Consider the following 12,408-nt stretch of genomic DNA (forward strand, 5'->3'; position numbering starts at 1 on the left):
AAAGAAAATACAAAAGCTTAATTTACATGTCATTATAGTAGGAAATAACAAAGCATTCTAGCAAAAGCAAAACTATCATGAGCGTTTTGATGATGCTGTGCTCTGAAACTAAATCACAAAGATAATCTGCCAAGCTCTTTAGCCGGGCACAATAAATCAAACAACTTTGCAGAAGGAAAACACAACTGTTGGTAAAAGGAGGGTAATAAAGGGATGATAAAATAAGGTTTTGTTACAGAACCACATCACTGAAGACCATAAGAGCTCTAAGGTGACACTCTGTTTCCCTGTGCCAGCTGCACTGCTTCATCTATTCTCTTACCTTCCAACAGAGCCGAAGACTGGGTTGCTTGCCTTGTGTGTTTGCCTGCACCAAAGTACACTCTGACAAACATACCCGGAATTTACAGCAGCAACACACATTTTTTTCTGCCCTTAACAAGGCAGAAAATAATTCAGCTCTTAAAGTATACTATGAAGAATTCAGGTGTGGTCCAGTGATTCAAAAGCAAAGTATGAATCAAGAATTCATGACCTTGGACTTGGCTTTGGCAATGATTTGATACAGATAACGCAGTACGGATCAAATCAGCTTTCACCCTTCATTGCTTCACCTATAACAGGCACTTTATTAAAAAAAAAAAAAAAAAAGATTAAAAAAACCAAAAACCCAATCCCAAAACAAGAAATATCTACCAATTCTTCACCAGTATCTTGAGAAGTAGGTCTTTCTGTAAACTGATCTAAAGAAGTGCCGTGCTGTGCTTTTCACTGCACTTCTGTGGTGCATGTGCCATGATCAGTGTCCTTCAAAATATAGACAGCTAAAATGGAAAGCACAAGAATACCACAGCTCAAACGTTTGTGTGCACGCAGAAGTCAGTCATCCATACAGTCTGTTTTATCATATTTATCACAAAGCACACTTAGGAAGTTTGTAACCTAAATATATAGGTGCATAATCTTCCTGGTGAGGGCAGCCTTACAAGTCCAGTAGGTTTTTTCCATAATACCATTTTAGGGCTACACAATACATGAAAGGCATTAATAAACTGGAGCACAAGGCCACAAAGAAGGTTAGGGATGGAGCACCTCTCCCAGTAGGAGAGGCCAAGGGACTGGGATTTTTTCAGCCTGGGAAAGGGGTGCCCAACAGCAGCCCCCCACAGTGGATGGGGAGATTTTCAAGGAGATGGGGCCAGGCCATCTCCATCCAAAGGTGGAAGGATGAGGAAGAACATGAACCAAGACAGCTTTAGACTTAATACAAGACAGATGACTTTCCCAGCAAGGACAGTGAGTTAGTGGAAAAGGCTGCCCAGTGATGTTGTGCTGTCTCTCCTTGAGGTTTTCCAGATCTGACTGAGACCTCCTCCAGTCTACTCTACTGTGAATTATGCTAGAATATAATTCTGTAGAAACTGTAAGTAAATATTTCATGGCAAACACGTCTTCCCAGACTGATAACTGCTTAGATAGGAACTGAGTACTAATTACTAAATTTCTAATCAGTGAGAACCTTACTTTCCAACTACTTAGAGCCTGCTAAAAACACAAATTTGATTTTCCACCTAGGAACAAACTGAACTCACTGAAACAAATTTTGATCCTTTTTCAGACATGTCAGCTGGCCTCTCTTCAAGTATAATATGGGATTTACCACCAGAAAGTGTTTAGATCAAGTCAGTAAAATGTATTTACAAGGTTTTCTCTTACATGGCATTCCAACAGGTTAAGTGAAATCTTTGTGCTCAGCTGGACAGAAACCAGTTTCTTACTGGCAGCTACTACAAATCTCTTAGTAATCAAAGTTGTGAAAAAGATTTAAGAAGAAAATATGCAGAAACCTAAAAAGATTATGTGTGAGAGACAGGCTGTTCAGGACATTTGGTTTTCATTCAGTCACAGGCAGAGCCTATACTTCTTTTGTAACACAATAAATAAAAATAAAAATCTTAACAGAATCAAACTGCAATATAAAGCACAATTTAAGCCCTTGATGTAGTCAATAATTGTCTATGACCTTAGTTATATTAAAATTAGATATATTCTGGAGGTATGCAGCTATAACCTGTAAAACAAATTCAGACCAGAAGCATCTCCAGGATAAACTAGAACCGCTTCTCTTTACGCATCTCTTTACGTCAAACTGAAAACAGCACAACTTCACTAATTAATCAAACTTGATCGCTTATGACAACGGTCAAAAAGTTATGGGATGGACCACTGCTGTCACTTATGCAGAAGCAACTTAGTTATACAATGTTTTCTACAGATAGAGAAGTGGTCTCTAGTGGGGGTTAATCATGATTCTGGTATACTTTTAAAAAAGGTTTATCACTTATGCTAATGTAAATATTAATAAACACTTCATCAAGCTCTACTTGATACTCACCTTGAATTTTCTCAGGAGTTCCTGAAAACACTAGTTCTACCTTTCCATAATCAGGAAAACGGTCATCTGAAAACAAAGAATATTTCAACAGGCCTTTTCCTACAGAAATACTTACAAGGCACTCATAAGTCAAGATTTTCTATAGCTATTAATGCATGTACTTTCATCACACTTTTTACTTCAAATTGAGCAATTTTCTTCTAGAACAATTACATTCCCTAAAAAAGGTCACATAACTCTAAGCTGAATTTCTGTTTACTTCCAAGAGCAGTCAAAAACAGGAAGAAAAACAGGTCCCTCTTAACAGACATTGTTGTCCCTGTCTGCTAAAGGAAGTAAACCTGGAAGTAAACTATGTGTTCACTGTATTAGCTAAATTACAATATTTAACTGAAAAAATCTTTGTATAGGCACATATTGCAGGAAAATATATTTGTTGCTGTTTCCATCATTCAGAAAGCAATGTCTTTAGCTCATCTTCTTTCCTCCAGTGGTGACTAAGAGTCAACATTTTAAAGAAATGCTTGCTGTTTTAACATTTATCAGCATTGGCCCGCATTTATCAGAAGCTGAGGTAAAGGTTAGGCAGGAACATCTGATGCATTCTGAGTATTTTGCATGCATACAAAAATCTTTAGGGGTTTAGCTATGCTGAGGTGTTATGAAATAACTAGTATACAGCAGTCTGCCCTCTCTTAAGGATAGGAATGGAAGGTCAAAGATAAATGCCTATAGAAAAGCACTCATACTTGTGTTGAATGCAACAACCTCATCCATGCACAAAACCATGCATCCATCCCTATTCATACTGACATACAACAGAAGGCAAGTACCTTTGTTGGCATTATCTAAGTCCTCTTTGCCAAACACTAGGCCATGTCCTTGAATAGCTCCGGTGTGAAACTGAAGACGAAAAACCACATCCCGAGTAGCAGACCGGTATTTTTTGTGGTAACACTTTAACTAAAAAAATAAAATGAAATAAAATAACTTAAAGAAAGGGAAATCATGTCAATTAGCAATTTCTAAAAAACAACACAAAGTGATGTGCATATTGTGGGGATTATGGTCTAAACAAATCAACCACAGTGCAATTCACAGTAGACATCATTCATGTAACAAGAAGCACATGGGTTACTCAGTCCTTTTAAAATTACACAGGCTCAAGGCAAGATCGAGTTTCGGATGTGTAAAAATAATAATTGCTACTTTCATCACCGTCAGTCACCAACTAGACGATGATTCAGAATCATAACATGTGCCATTAAAATACTGGAACACAGATCACTACTTTTTCATGGCATCAAACCAACGTAAGAATAACATGTCATCCACCCAAAACATCCATTTCAAAATAACTGAAGCATACATAGAGCAGACTTCTCAAAAAACTTGCAAGATGATTACATCCACTTTAGGGATTTTTTTAAAAACTCCTCTATCAGCACTAATGTGACAAGATCTTTCTGTATATTATGGAGGGAAGTTGGCATTAGTTTTACCACCTTGAACAGAACAAGACAGAAGTATAAAAAAACAACCACCTACTATGAATTTCAGTGGCTAATTATGACCATAACACAAGTGTTTCTCTAACATCACTTTTCCTTAGATCAGACCTGTGGACTTTTCACTTAACAATTCTTTGAGTTGTCCAGTGGAACACATGACCACTCAATATTCTTATAGCAATATACAGTAAGTCATATGCCTTAAATTCTTGAAGTGCATCAGTGCTGATGGCACACCTGTCACACTTGTGATCTATTCCAGCCCTTATACCAGATGTACAGGGCAGTAAAGGTGCGGATAACAATCATCAAAACTCAAGTGCCAAATCTATTCTTGGCTTTGCCTGTCAGTTGCCTTGGGTGAACTACAAGACCCATTCCACCTCTTGCTTTTCTTCATGAATCATGCTCTTCCCAAGATGAAAACTAGAAATAACAGTCTCCAAAGACTTATTTGACTTGATAATGCATTCTTTTTGTATTATTCATATTGCTGTAGGTATTTGTCTCTTAAATAGCAGCTGAAGGGGCCATTCCAGAAAAGAATTTAAAATTTTGCTCCTCTCTCCGCCTCTCATTTATGAGATTAGTCACCCATCTGAGAAATGACGTCTCCAAAAACTCGTAATCTACCTGGAAAATGGGAGAGGAAAGGAGGAGCAATGCAAAAGGCCCAGTTCAGTTACATCAATTTCAACTGTGAATTTCATCTGAACAATTCAAGTTCAGATGGTGGTTTGTGTTTCAAAACCAGCCCATATTAACTTCTTCATAGCACTAATTGAGGGATGCTCATTCACAGCCCAATTCAGTTAAGACATCTTTGAAAAAAGGGAGAACTAAGTGAGCATAATGGACTTGATTTCTCCATCTACACTGATCTTGTATTTGATCAATCTGATCTATTTATCATCGCTTCTGATCTACACCAAAAAATACAAGAAGAATGAAAAATTGATCAAGTACAGAATCCCAGTATGACACAGACTAAAGATATATATGCAGGTAAACAATCACCGATACATATATCTCTATTTTGCTTCTATCAGCTGGATTGTTCTTGTTAAATTGCTGCTTTACAAAGCAAAAAGTCTGAAAAGACAAGCATGTTGTATCAAATGCCAAAGCTCCAGAAGAGAGTCTGAATGCAACCCAAAAATTACTAAGATAAAACAAAACAAACACAAAATCTTCTGCATATGCACAACACTAGCCACTGAGTTAAATAAAGGTTCAATTCTGGAAAAATATAAGGCAGGAAAACAATCAGCATGCTTGAGTTAAAGAATAAATAACCTCCCATTATTCACTATAACCATCAGTTTTATGGAAAGACTAAACACTGGATAGGAGGAGGAGTCAAGGAGGATGGATATTTGCCTAAGGAATGACTGCAAGTTTGTCCAGAATTGTAAAAAGGGAAAGGAAAATGGCAATATCCTAGTCCTTGAGAAAATCTTCTTCAAAAATTGTAATCTGCCCTCAAATGTCTGTTACCATCCTATTCAATTATATTCTGTGAGTAAAAACAGGTTTTAAGAGACTAAACACCTTTAAGGTCATGTAACTTCCTCCACAATTTTGTGTTAAAGTGCTATCTTCTTTTAAAATTGTTTAAAGAGCTATATTGTTTTTATATAGAGGTCAGCATGAGAGTTACTGAAGACTAAGAAGGCTGAATAACTGTAAAACACATTATATTCTCCAGCTTGTAAGAGTTTTGGCTTTGTACAGATGTAGGATTTACCAAAGACATACTGTCTTTTACAAAATATTTATAAAAATGCTCAATCTGGGTCAGCTCAGTGAACGACATAAGTACAAAGTGCTTCTTTCTACTTTCAATTCAAAGTAATAGCTTTCAAGAATTTTAACTCAGAAATGCTTGTTTATATAGTACTGTGACTGTGATAAAACCACTCATATACATCTAGACCTAAGACATTGAAAATACCTTTTTTCACTCAGAGTACTTAAGGAGCCTTTCAAATAACCCTATGTTTAATTTTGAATTCTAACATTATATTCAAGAGTAATGCACACCATTGGAATATGCTGGGGAATATCTATATGCATTTACAAATGTCAGTGCAGCTTTTCAACAGCTGCGGCTGTGCTACATCACCACATGCTATTTACACTATCATAAGGAATTCTGTAAACCCAAGGCAAGCAAGTAGTGTTAAAAAGGTAAATAACACATGTCTGGTTCTTTCCGAGACTTCTTCAGAGACATGACTGAAGAAAAAGAGTGTGGGAAACAAAGGCAACAGTCAATGATTACAAATGCTTGTAATCAGGATGTTGTTAAATCCTATGGAGTTGGGAGAGTGGGGACTACGAAATTTTGTTTTTCTGAAACCACTGACGACTTAGCTTACCACAGCATGAAAAAAAAAAACCATAACTGAAGTCTTTCTTTAGGAAATACTTGAACTTGTATAGAATAAGATGTTGCCTACAGTAATCCTACAGTAATAATGTAAGACCGATAGATTTGGCTTCTTTTAAAATAATATGGATGGAAAACATTCATCAAAACTTATGTGCATCTTTTGTTTTCTTTTAAATGAGTATTTGATAGCCACCAAGTTTGTCTCAGACTGATTTCTTCTGCAATCTAGTCAATTTGCTTAGGCACCAACTTCTCTAAGTAATAATCTTCTCAACTCTGAAAATGTTCCAAACCTCTTGAGTATATCAGAAAATTTATAGCAGGCTGTTTACAAACATTATTCTTTCTCCATTTTTCAGTAAAAGGAAAAAAAAAGAAAAAAGAAGAACAAAGTACTAAACTGAATTGTGAGGAAAAGGGGGAGGAAAAGGTGCAGTAAATGAAGAGGTAAAAGAAAGATAAATGAGAAAGAATAAGGTAAATGAGAAAAGAAATAGGTAAACGAGAAAAGAAAGAAAAAAAAATGATACAAAAGAATCTCTTACTAAGATTCAACATTCGCGAATCAAGAAATAAATAAAAAAGCATTCTGAAATCTCCCAGATATACAGACAAGAATACTCTTACTGATAGCTCCACCATTTATTCTACTTGTACTTCTATCTTCTTAGTTTAACCAATCAAAAGATGGCAACTATCTTTCTTCTTCCTTGCATAACTACAAATTATAAGAAAGCATAGAGATTTAAAATGATAATGGTGCAAATTACAAAAGCTATGTTGTACCTCTGGATTGCTTTCTGGATACTGTAAGTGCCAGTAAAATTCAAAGGTAGAATTGATACTACCTTTTTGACTCCCAAAATAATATAGGAAGTGTAATAACAGGGTATTTTCTTTCTTAACACTATATTTTTTTTTGATTGTTAATCTTGTCTGTCAAGTTACAGAGCACTTTAATGTTGAGTTATAAAACCTCCAAAGGCCACTTTTATACAGAAAACAGCAATACAGGCATTTGGTGATGCTATGAAATGGGAATGCAAATAGCAACTGTTTGGGCTCTTTAAAACCCTATAGTTTAATGGTAATTTTGATTCATAGAAAAAACAGATAGATGATTAAACTCATTTAATGACCTATTTGATAGCATGTCTACACTGATTTTCTCAGTATATTTTTACAAGAATGCAAAACAAAACAGAGGCTATAGTCTAAAAGTCACAGTACTAGATTTTCATTCCATACAGTTAACTTACCATAATGTCTCCCTTCAGTAGTTGGGCTGGCTCTACAGCAATGCATATGCGGCTTTGATTTTCTGGCCCTAGGCTACTTAACAGGAGAGAAAAGAAAAGAAAAGAAAAATAAAATATATGGTTTAAAGAAACAAACAAAAATAGATTCAGCAATTTTGCAGTGTGAGAATTAAAAACTGAATTTCCTTCATGAAGGAAATGGTTAAGACTTACTATATTCCAGATGTATAAACTGGTTGCATAGCCTGGTATAACTTCAAAAAAGGCCGACAAACTGAAAAAAAGTTAACAGAATAAACTATTTTGGCAATTATTTTCATTTTTCTTAATATTATAATTAGCAAATTTTGTGCACATCCGGACCAAGCAAAGTGGCACACAAGTGGGACAAGGTTGACTGACAAAAATCTTTCCAAAGAAAATAAATTTTGGCAGATGTATTTCTCCCCAAAATAGTTTTTGATAATAGTTTGTAAAATAAAGTTTTCCCTGCTCTCCAGATTAGCTCTGAATTGGGGAAGGGATGCATTTTAAAGGATACCATAATGAAACAAAAGTGGGAGCACTTTGCTCCTTTTTTCTTCCCATTCTTCTACAAGAAAATAAAATGAGGGAAGGAAGAGAATGGCTTAAAAATAAATTAAGAAATAGATAAATAAAATGTATTTTGTAAAATTAAAAGAAAAACTTATTTCTCAGTTTTACTTCAAAACTAGGATCCATCTTAAATCTCTGACTACAATAAACAATGATTTGTCTTTATTAAAGTAGTTATTTAAAAATAATGCAGCCCAAACAATACAGCATCATAGACTCCAACCAAGGACATTTCAAGAGACATGTATTATCTCTTAGTAGGAAAGTAAAGGTGCTGTGCTACTTCACTGTGCAGTAAGCTCTAGTACATCATCTTAGTGCTTTAATTTTAAAGTCATTGAATACAGCAGGCTACCTTAGATGGCCATTGTATCTGAAGAGCTTTTCTAATAAATAAATAATTAATTAATAAAATCTCAGAAAAGGAAGGAAAAGATGTGAACATGAAGACAATTGCTCAGGAAACATAAGCAAGTTCTCAAGTCTTTTCCATGAACTGACAGCAGAACAGAAGCAAGACAGACTGCTCTAGCACCATCTCTTCACATGATGAGAAAGGAGGAAAATTTTCTTCTACCTTCCCTTTCATAGCCTACCTGGTCATGTTATAATGTTATTGCATTTGTTACAGTTCTTTTACTGGGAATAGTTGACATATAAAGGAGCATCAACTCTCACCTCTGATTCAGGCACAATTTCTGGAAAGCTCCAAACTGAAACAAGATTTTGAGCCTATGCTTTAACATGAAAAAATAGGTAATTTACCTCCTCCAGCATCAAAGCTTGGGATGCCATGAAGGATAACATAGTGCAGGAAAAGGGGAGTTGTATTCATTTTCACAGATCCAGATAGAAGGCCACTTAGAAATTGCACATATCTAGAAATACAAAATTTGTCAAAGTTAAATAAAAACAGAAATGCAGCTGTATGAGGGCAACAGTCTTTGCACGTGAATATTTCTAGCCAATGGATCACGACATTTGTCATTCAGCTCATGTCCAAAAAGGATAATTGTCATAAAATAACATGAAGGAACACACTCATCTACCAGGTTTTAAATCCATGGCTGCTGCATTATTATTGCAGAGGTCTTTATAGTACTTATTACGCTATTCTAAATAAAAAAGGCATTTCGCTTAGCTAGGAAAGCCAGTTCAGCTCAAGACACATTTCTAGTTACAACTGAAGGTCTGAGGTGGCTTTCACAACTGCATTAAATAGGTCCCATTGAGTGAAGTACACTTCATAAAAACAAAAATAACAAGTGCTCTTACCAGAAGTCTTAGCAGAAAAGGCACTGGTTGCAAATATACATCCGTACACTCCAAAGCTTCTCTTATTTAGATATAAACAGAACCAAATGCTATATGTACATTACTGCAAAACATTTTTTTTCTAATTTAATTACTATCAAAGCCTTTAAAAAATTTCTAAAAATCTAATGTATACATGTCAATTAAAATCAAAAGCAACTCTAATTACTAAATAAAACCCAATGGATATTTTCCATTTCTGCAAGATTGAGCTGTATCACAATCAGTGGTCTGACAGATATCAAAAACCTGCTCCCCTCTTTTGGTACTGAATCCTTCATTAACTTATGTCAGAGTCACTTAAACAGCCAGCCCTAGATCTACTCACTTCCAAACTACTCGCTTTAACTCACAACTCAACCTCATTCACACAGACACTCTAAAGAGCCAAGACATCCAGACAGACAGGATACATCACACGTGCTCTGACAAATATTTACTATTATGAACATGGGGTGGCTGCATCATCTGCAGATCCTCCAAAAAAGTGATAGTAAGATCTTTATTGTACACTAATCAGCATGCATTCCATACACAACATTCATGCTAAAGAAAAATTAGTTTATTATCTTGGAGCAATTAAGGAATAGATTGTGACATCTCCTTTTCCTAGCAAACAATGCAGTAGGAATGCATGCAGGGCGGTGCAAAGGTCTTATCTACGCTGGGCTATGTGCAGGAACTGAGGAAGAGATCTCATCAATCAAGGAAGATTAATATAAGATAAAATGCTGAGAGTTTAGCAATCACTGGAGGATCTGGAAGAAACAGCCTTCACATAGCAGGGGAAAAGGTAAGGAATGGGGCAGAAAACAACACACATTTCTTACTTGTGGGTATGAATTAGAAATAATTGAATACCTTTTTTGGGATGGCTGCATTAAAGCTGAAACTTTATCATCAAAGAATTTCTTCATAGCAAATCTATCTAGAGCCTGATCAGCACTGTTAAAACAGAGACACAGCTATGTTATTCCAGCTTGGGGTTATCTTGGAAATTCAACAGGTTACAGCTTGAAATATGCCAACAAAWACTAAGGAAAAAAAAAAAAAAAGAAGAAAAAAAAAAAAAACACTAGCAACCTCAGCACAGGTCAGACAGGATTTTTTTTTCCACTGACATTTTCTCATTCCATGCCTGTGGCAAAGCATATACTCCCTTAGTCAATTATTTGGATTGTACATTCCCAACATATATATGCTAAAAATGTTGCAAAAATTACATTGCAATGTAATAAATTTTAGCAAAACCAAAGCAGCTCAGACTGTAAAAAAAGACCTTGCCACCGTTTCCTTCATGTCTCATTTGGGGAGTTTTCTCTGGGAAATGTACATTTATTCTCTTTTTAAACAAGAAGTAGCAACATTATGGAGATGAAAGCCATCCCCTAGCTCTGGTTGTAGTAAATTATATGAGGTGTGGAGGTTGCAAGGAAATGGATCATTTAAGCAGATAAGCAATTTACTCAATCTTTGTTTCTTTTGCCCTGAGCCTCTAAGGGAGAGAAGGTTTTAAATAAAATTATCAGTCTTTGAAAAAGAAATGCTTTGTGTCTGGCAACCATGAACTCTTAAGCAATGCAGCAAAATACTTTCAGAATGGGAATGTCTCTGATGTGGCTATTCTGTATCTGTGTGGAGGATGGCAAGAGGGTGTAGGAGAAAAAATGTCAAAAAACCTGTGAGAATGCTCATAATTATACATTCCAAGTAACACACCATGCTGACTCAGTTGTATTTACACTGCATGAAAAAAGTGTTTATTAATGGATGTAGTTGATAATATTAAGTAGCATCATGACATAAACCAAACAGAAGTTCTTCAATAATTAGACTCTCTATTTCCATCTAAAGGAGTTGCAACACAAAAAAAGGAATGCATATCAGACTAAAGTGCAGCTTATATTCTTTTCAAAAATCAATCACAAGCTATTGATTATCTTGCCTGGGTGTTGGATCAGAATGTAAAGTTACACTTTTTCTTCATGGAGGTTAAAAATTATAGTTTGTGATTATGATAGCTTTCTCCCAAAAATTCAGTTTATACTATCTTCACATTTGTATAAAACCATCTGCCCTAAAAGAGAGCATCATTTCCTCCGTATTCTCTTGGTATGGAATTTCTGCAATATTTTAGAGATGCACAATTTTGCTGTAAAACGACACAGACTTATTATTATATATAGTATATTCCTTCACATATGGCCCAGAAAATATAAGATCCTCTTGTATATACATAAATACCTACGTAGTTGTATGCAGTGTAGTAGTACAATGTCAATAATGATGGTACCTGCACAAAAGATTGCCCTTATTTTTTCCATTGCTTTGTAAACACTGACTAGAATAGCTGAAATAGCTGAGCAGCTGAAATTCCTCTCAAGATAGTACTATCCAAAATGCCCTAGCAGGAGAAATCTGCCCTTTACAGGTCTCATCTGGCAACTGATGTATCATTTCTTCAGATGATTCCTGAATGTTTAATTATGCTCTTCCTGTCTTCTACTTTAAAATTTTATGTGTATATACTGTTTTACTGTGTATGCATTATATAGGTGCTAAAGAATAACATGCTGTGAGATTAAAAAACTGCTATCTTATAGCATTTCAAATTCTTATTAGCTGGTGTGACATGATCTCAATGTGTTGCTTTACATGTTTTCACCCACACTGTCACTCAGGTTTCAACTATCCCACTCTTAACTGAGTTAGCCAAAGATCTGGGGTTCTTGACTTGTTAGAACAAAGTTTAACAACTATTACAAATAGTCTAGTTTGCCCCAGTTAATTTTGGCTGCACATTAGTCTTTAATAAATGAGAAAATCAGATATTTGTAACATAAAACCAAAAGGAGGAACAATCATACTCATTATCTGTAGCTATAAAGATTCCACCCTCCCCCACCCTGGGTTTCCTTGCACATGTATGATAAAAAA

General features: G+C 35.4%; 1 protein-coding gene across 2 annotated transcripts in view; it reads right to left on the reverse strand.

The window, feature by feature from the left end:
- TNS3 (tensin 3) overlaps positions 1 to 12,408 on the reverse strand; it is a 265,746-nt gene that overhangs the window by 83,789 nt on the left and 169,549 nt on the right. For both annotated transcript variants that reach the window (XM_026033704.1, XM_026033705.1), the window contains 6 exons: positions 10,333 to 10,416; positions 8,923 to 9,035; positions 7,774 to 7,834; positions 7,561 to 7,636; positions 3,229 to 3,358; positions 2,396 to 2,461 (listed from right to left, as the gene is read on the reverse strand). In XM_026033704.1, the coding sequence (XP_025889489.1) occupies positions 2,396 to 2,461; positions 3,229 to 3,358; positions 7,561 to 7,636; positions 7,774 to 7,834; positions 8,923 to 9,035; positions 10,333 to 10,416 (530 nt within the window). The remainder of the gene's footprint in view (positions 1 to 2,395; positions 2,462 to 3,228; positions 3,359 to 7,560; positions 7,637 to 7,773; positions 7,835 to 8,922; positions 9,036 to 10,332; positions 10,417 to 12,408) is intronic.

The sequence above is a fragment of the Nothoprocta perdicaria genome, unplaced genomic scaffold (genome assembly GCF_003342845.1).
Source record: "Nothoprocta perdicaria isolate Ctin4 unplaced genomic scaffold, notPer1 scaffold_131, whole genome shotgun sequence".
Classification (NCBI taxonomy): domain Eukaryota; kingdom Metazoa; phylum Chordata; class Aves; order Tinamiformes; family Tinamidae; genus Nothoprocta; species Nothoprocta perdicaria.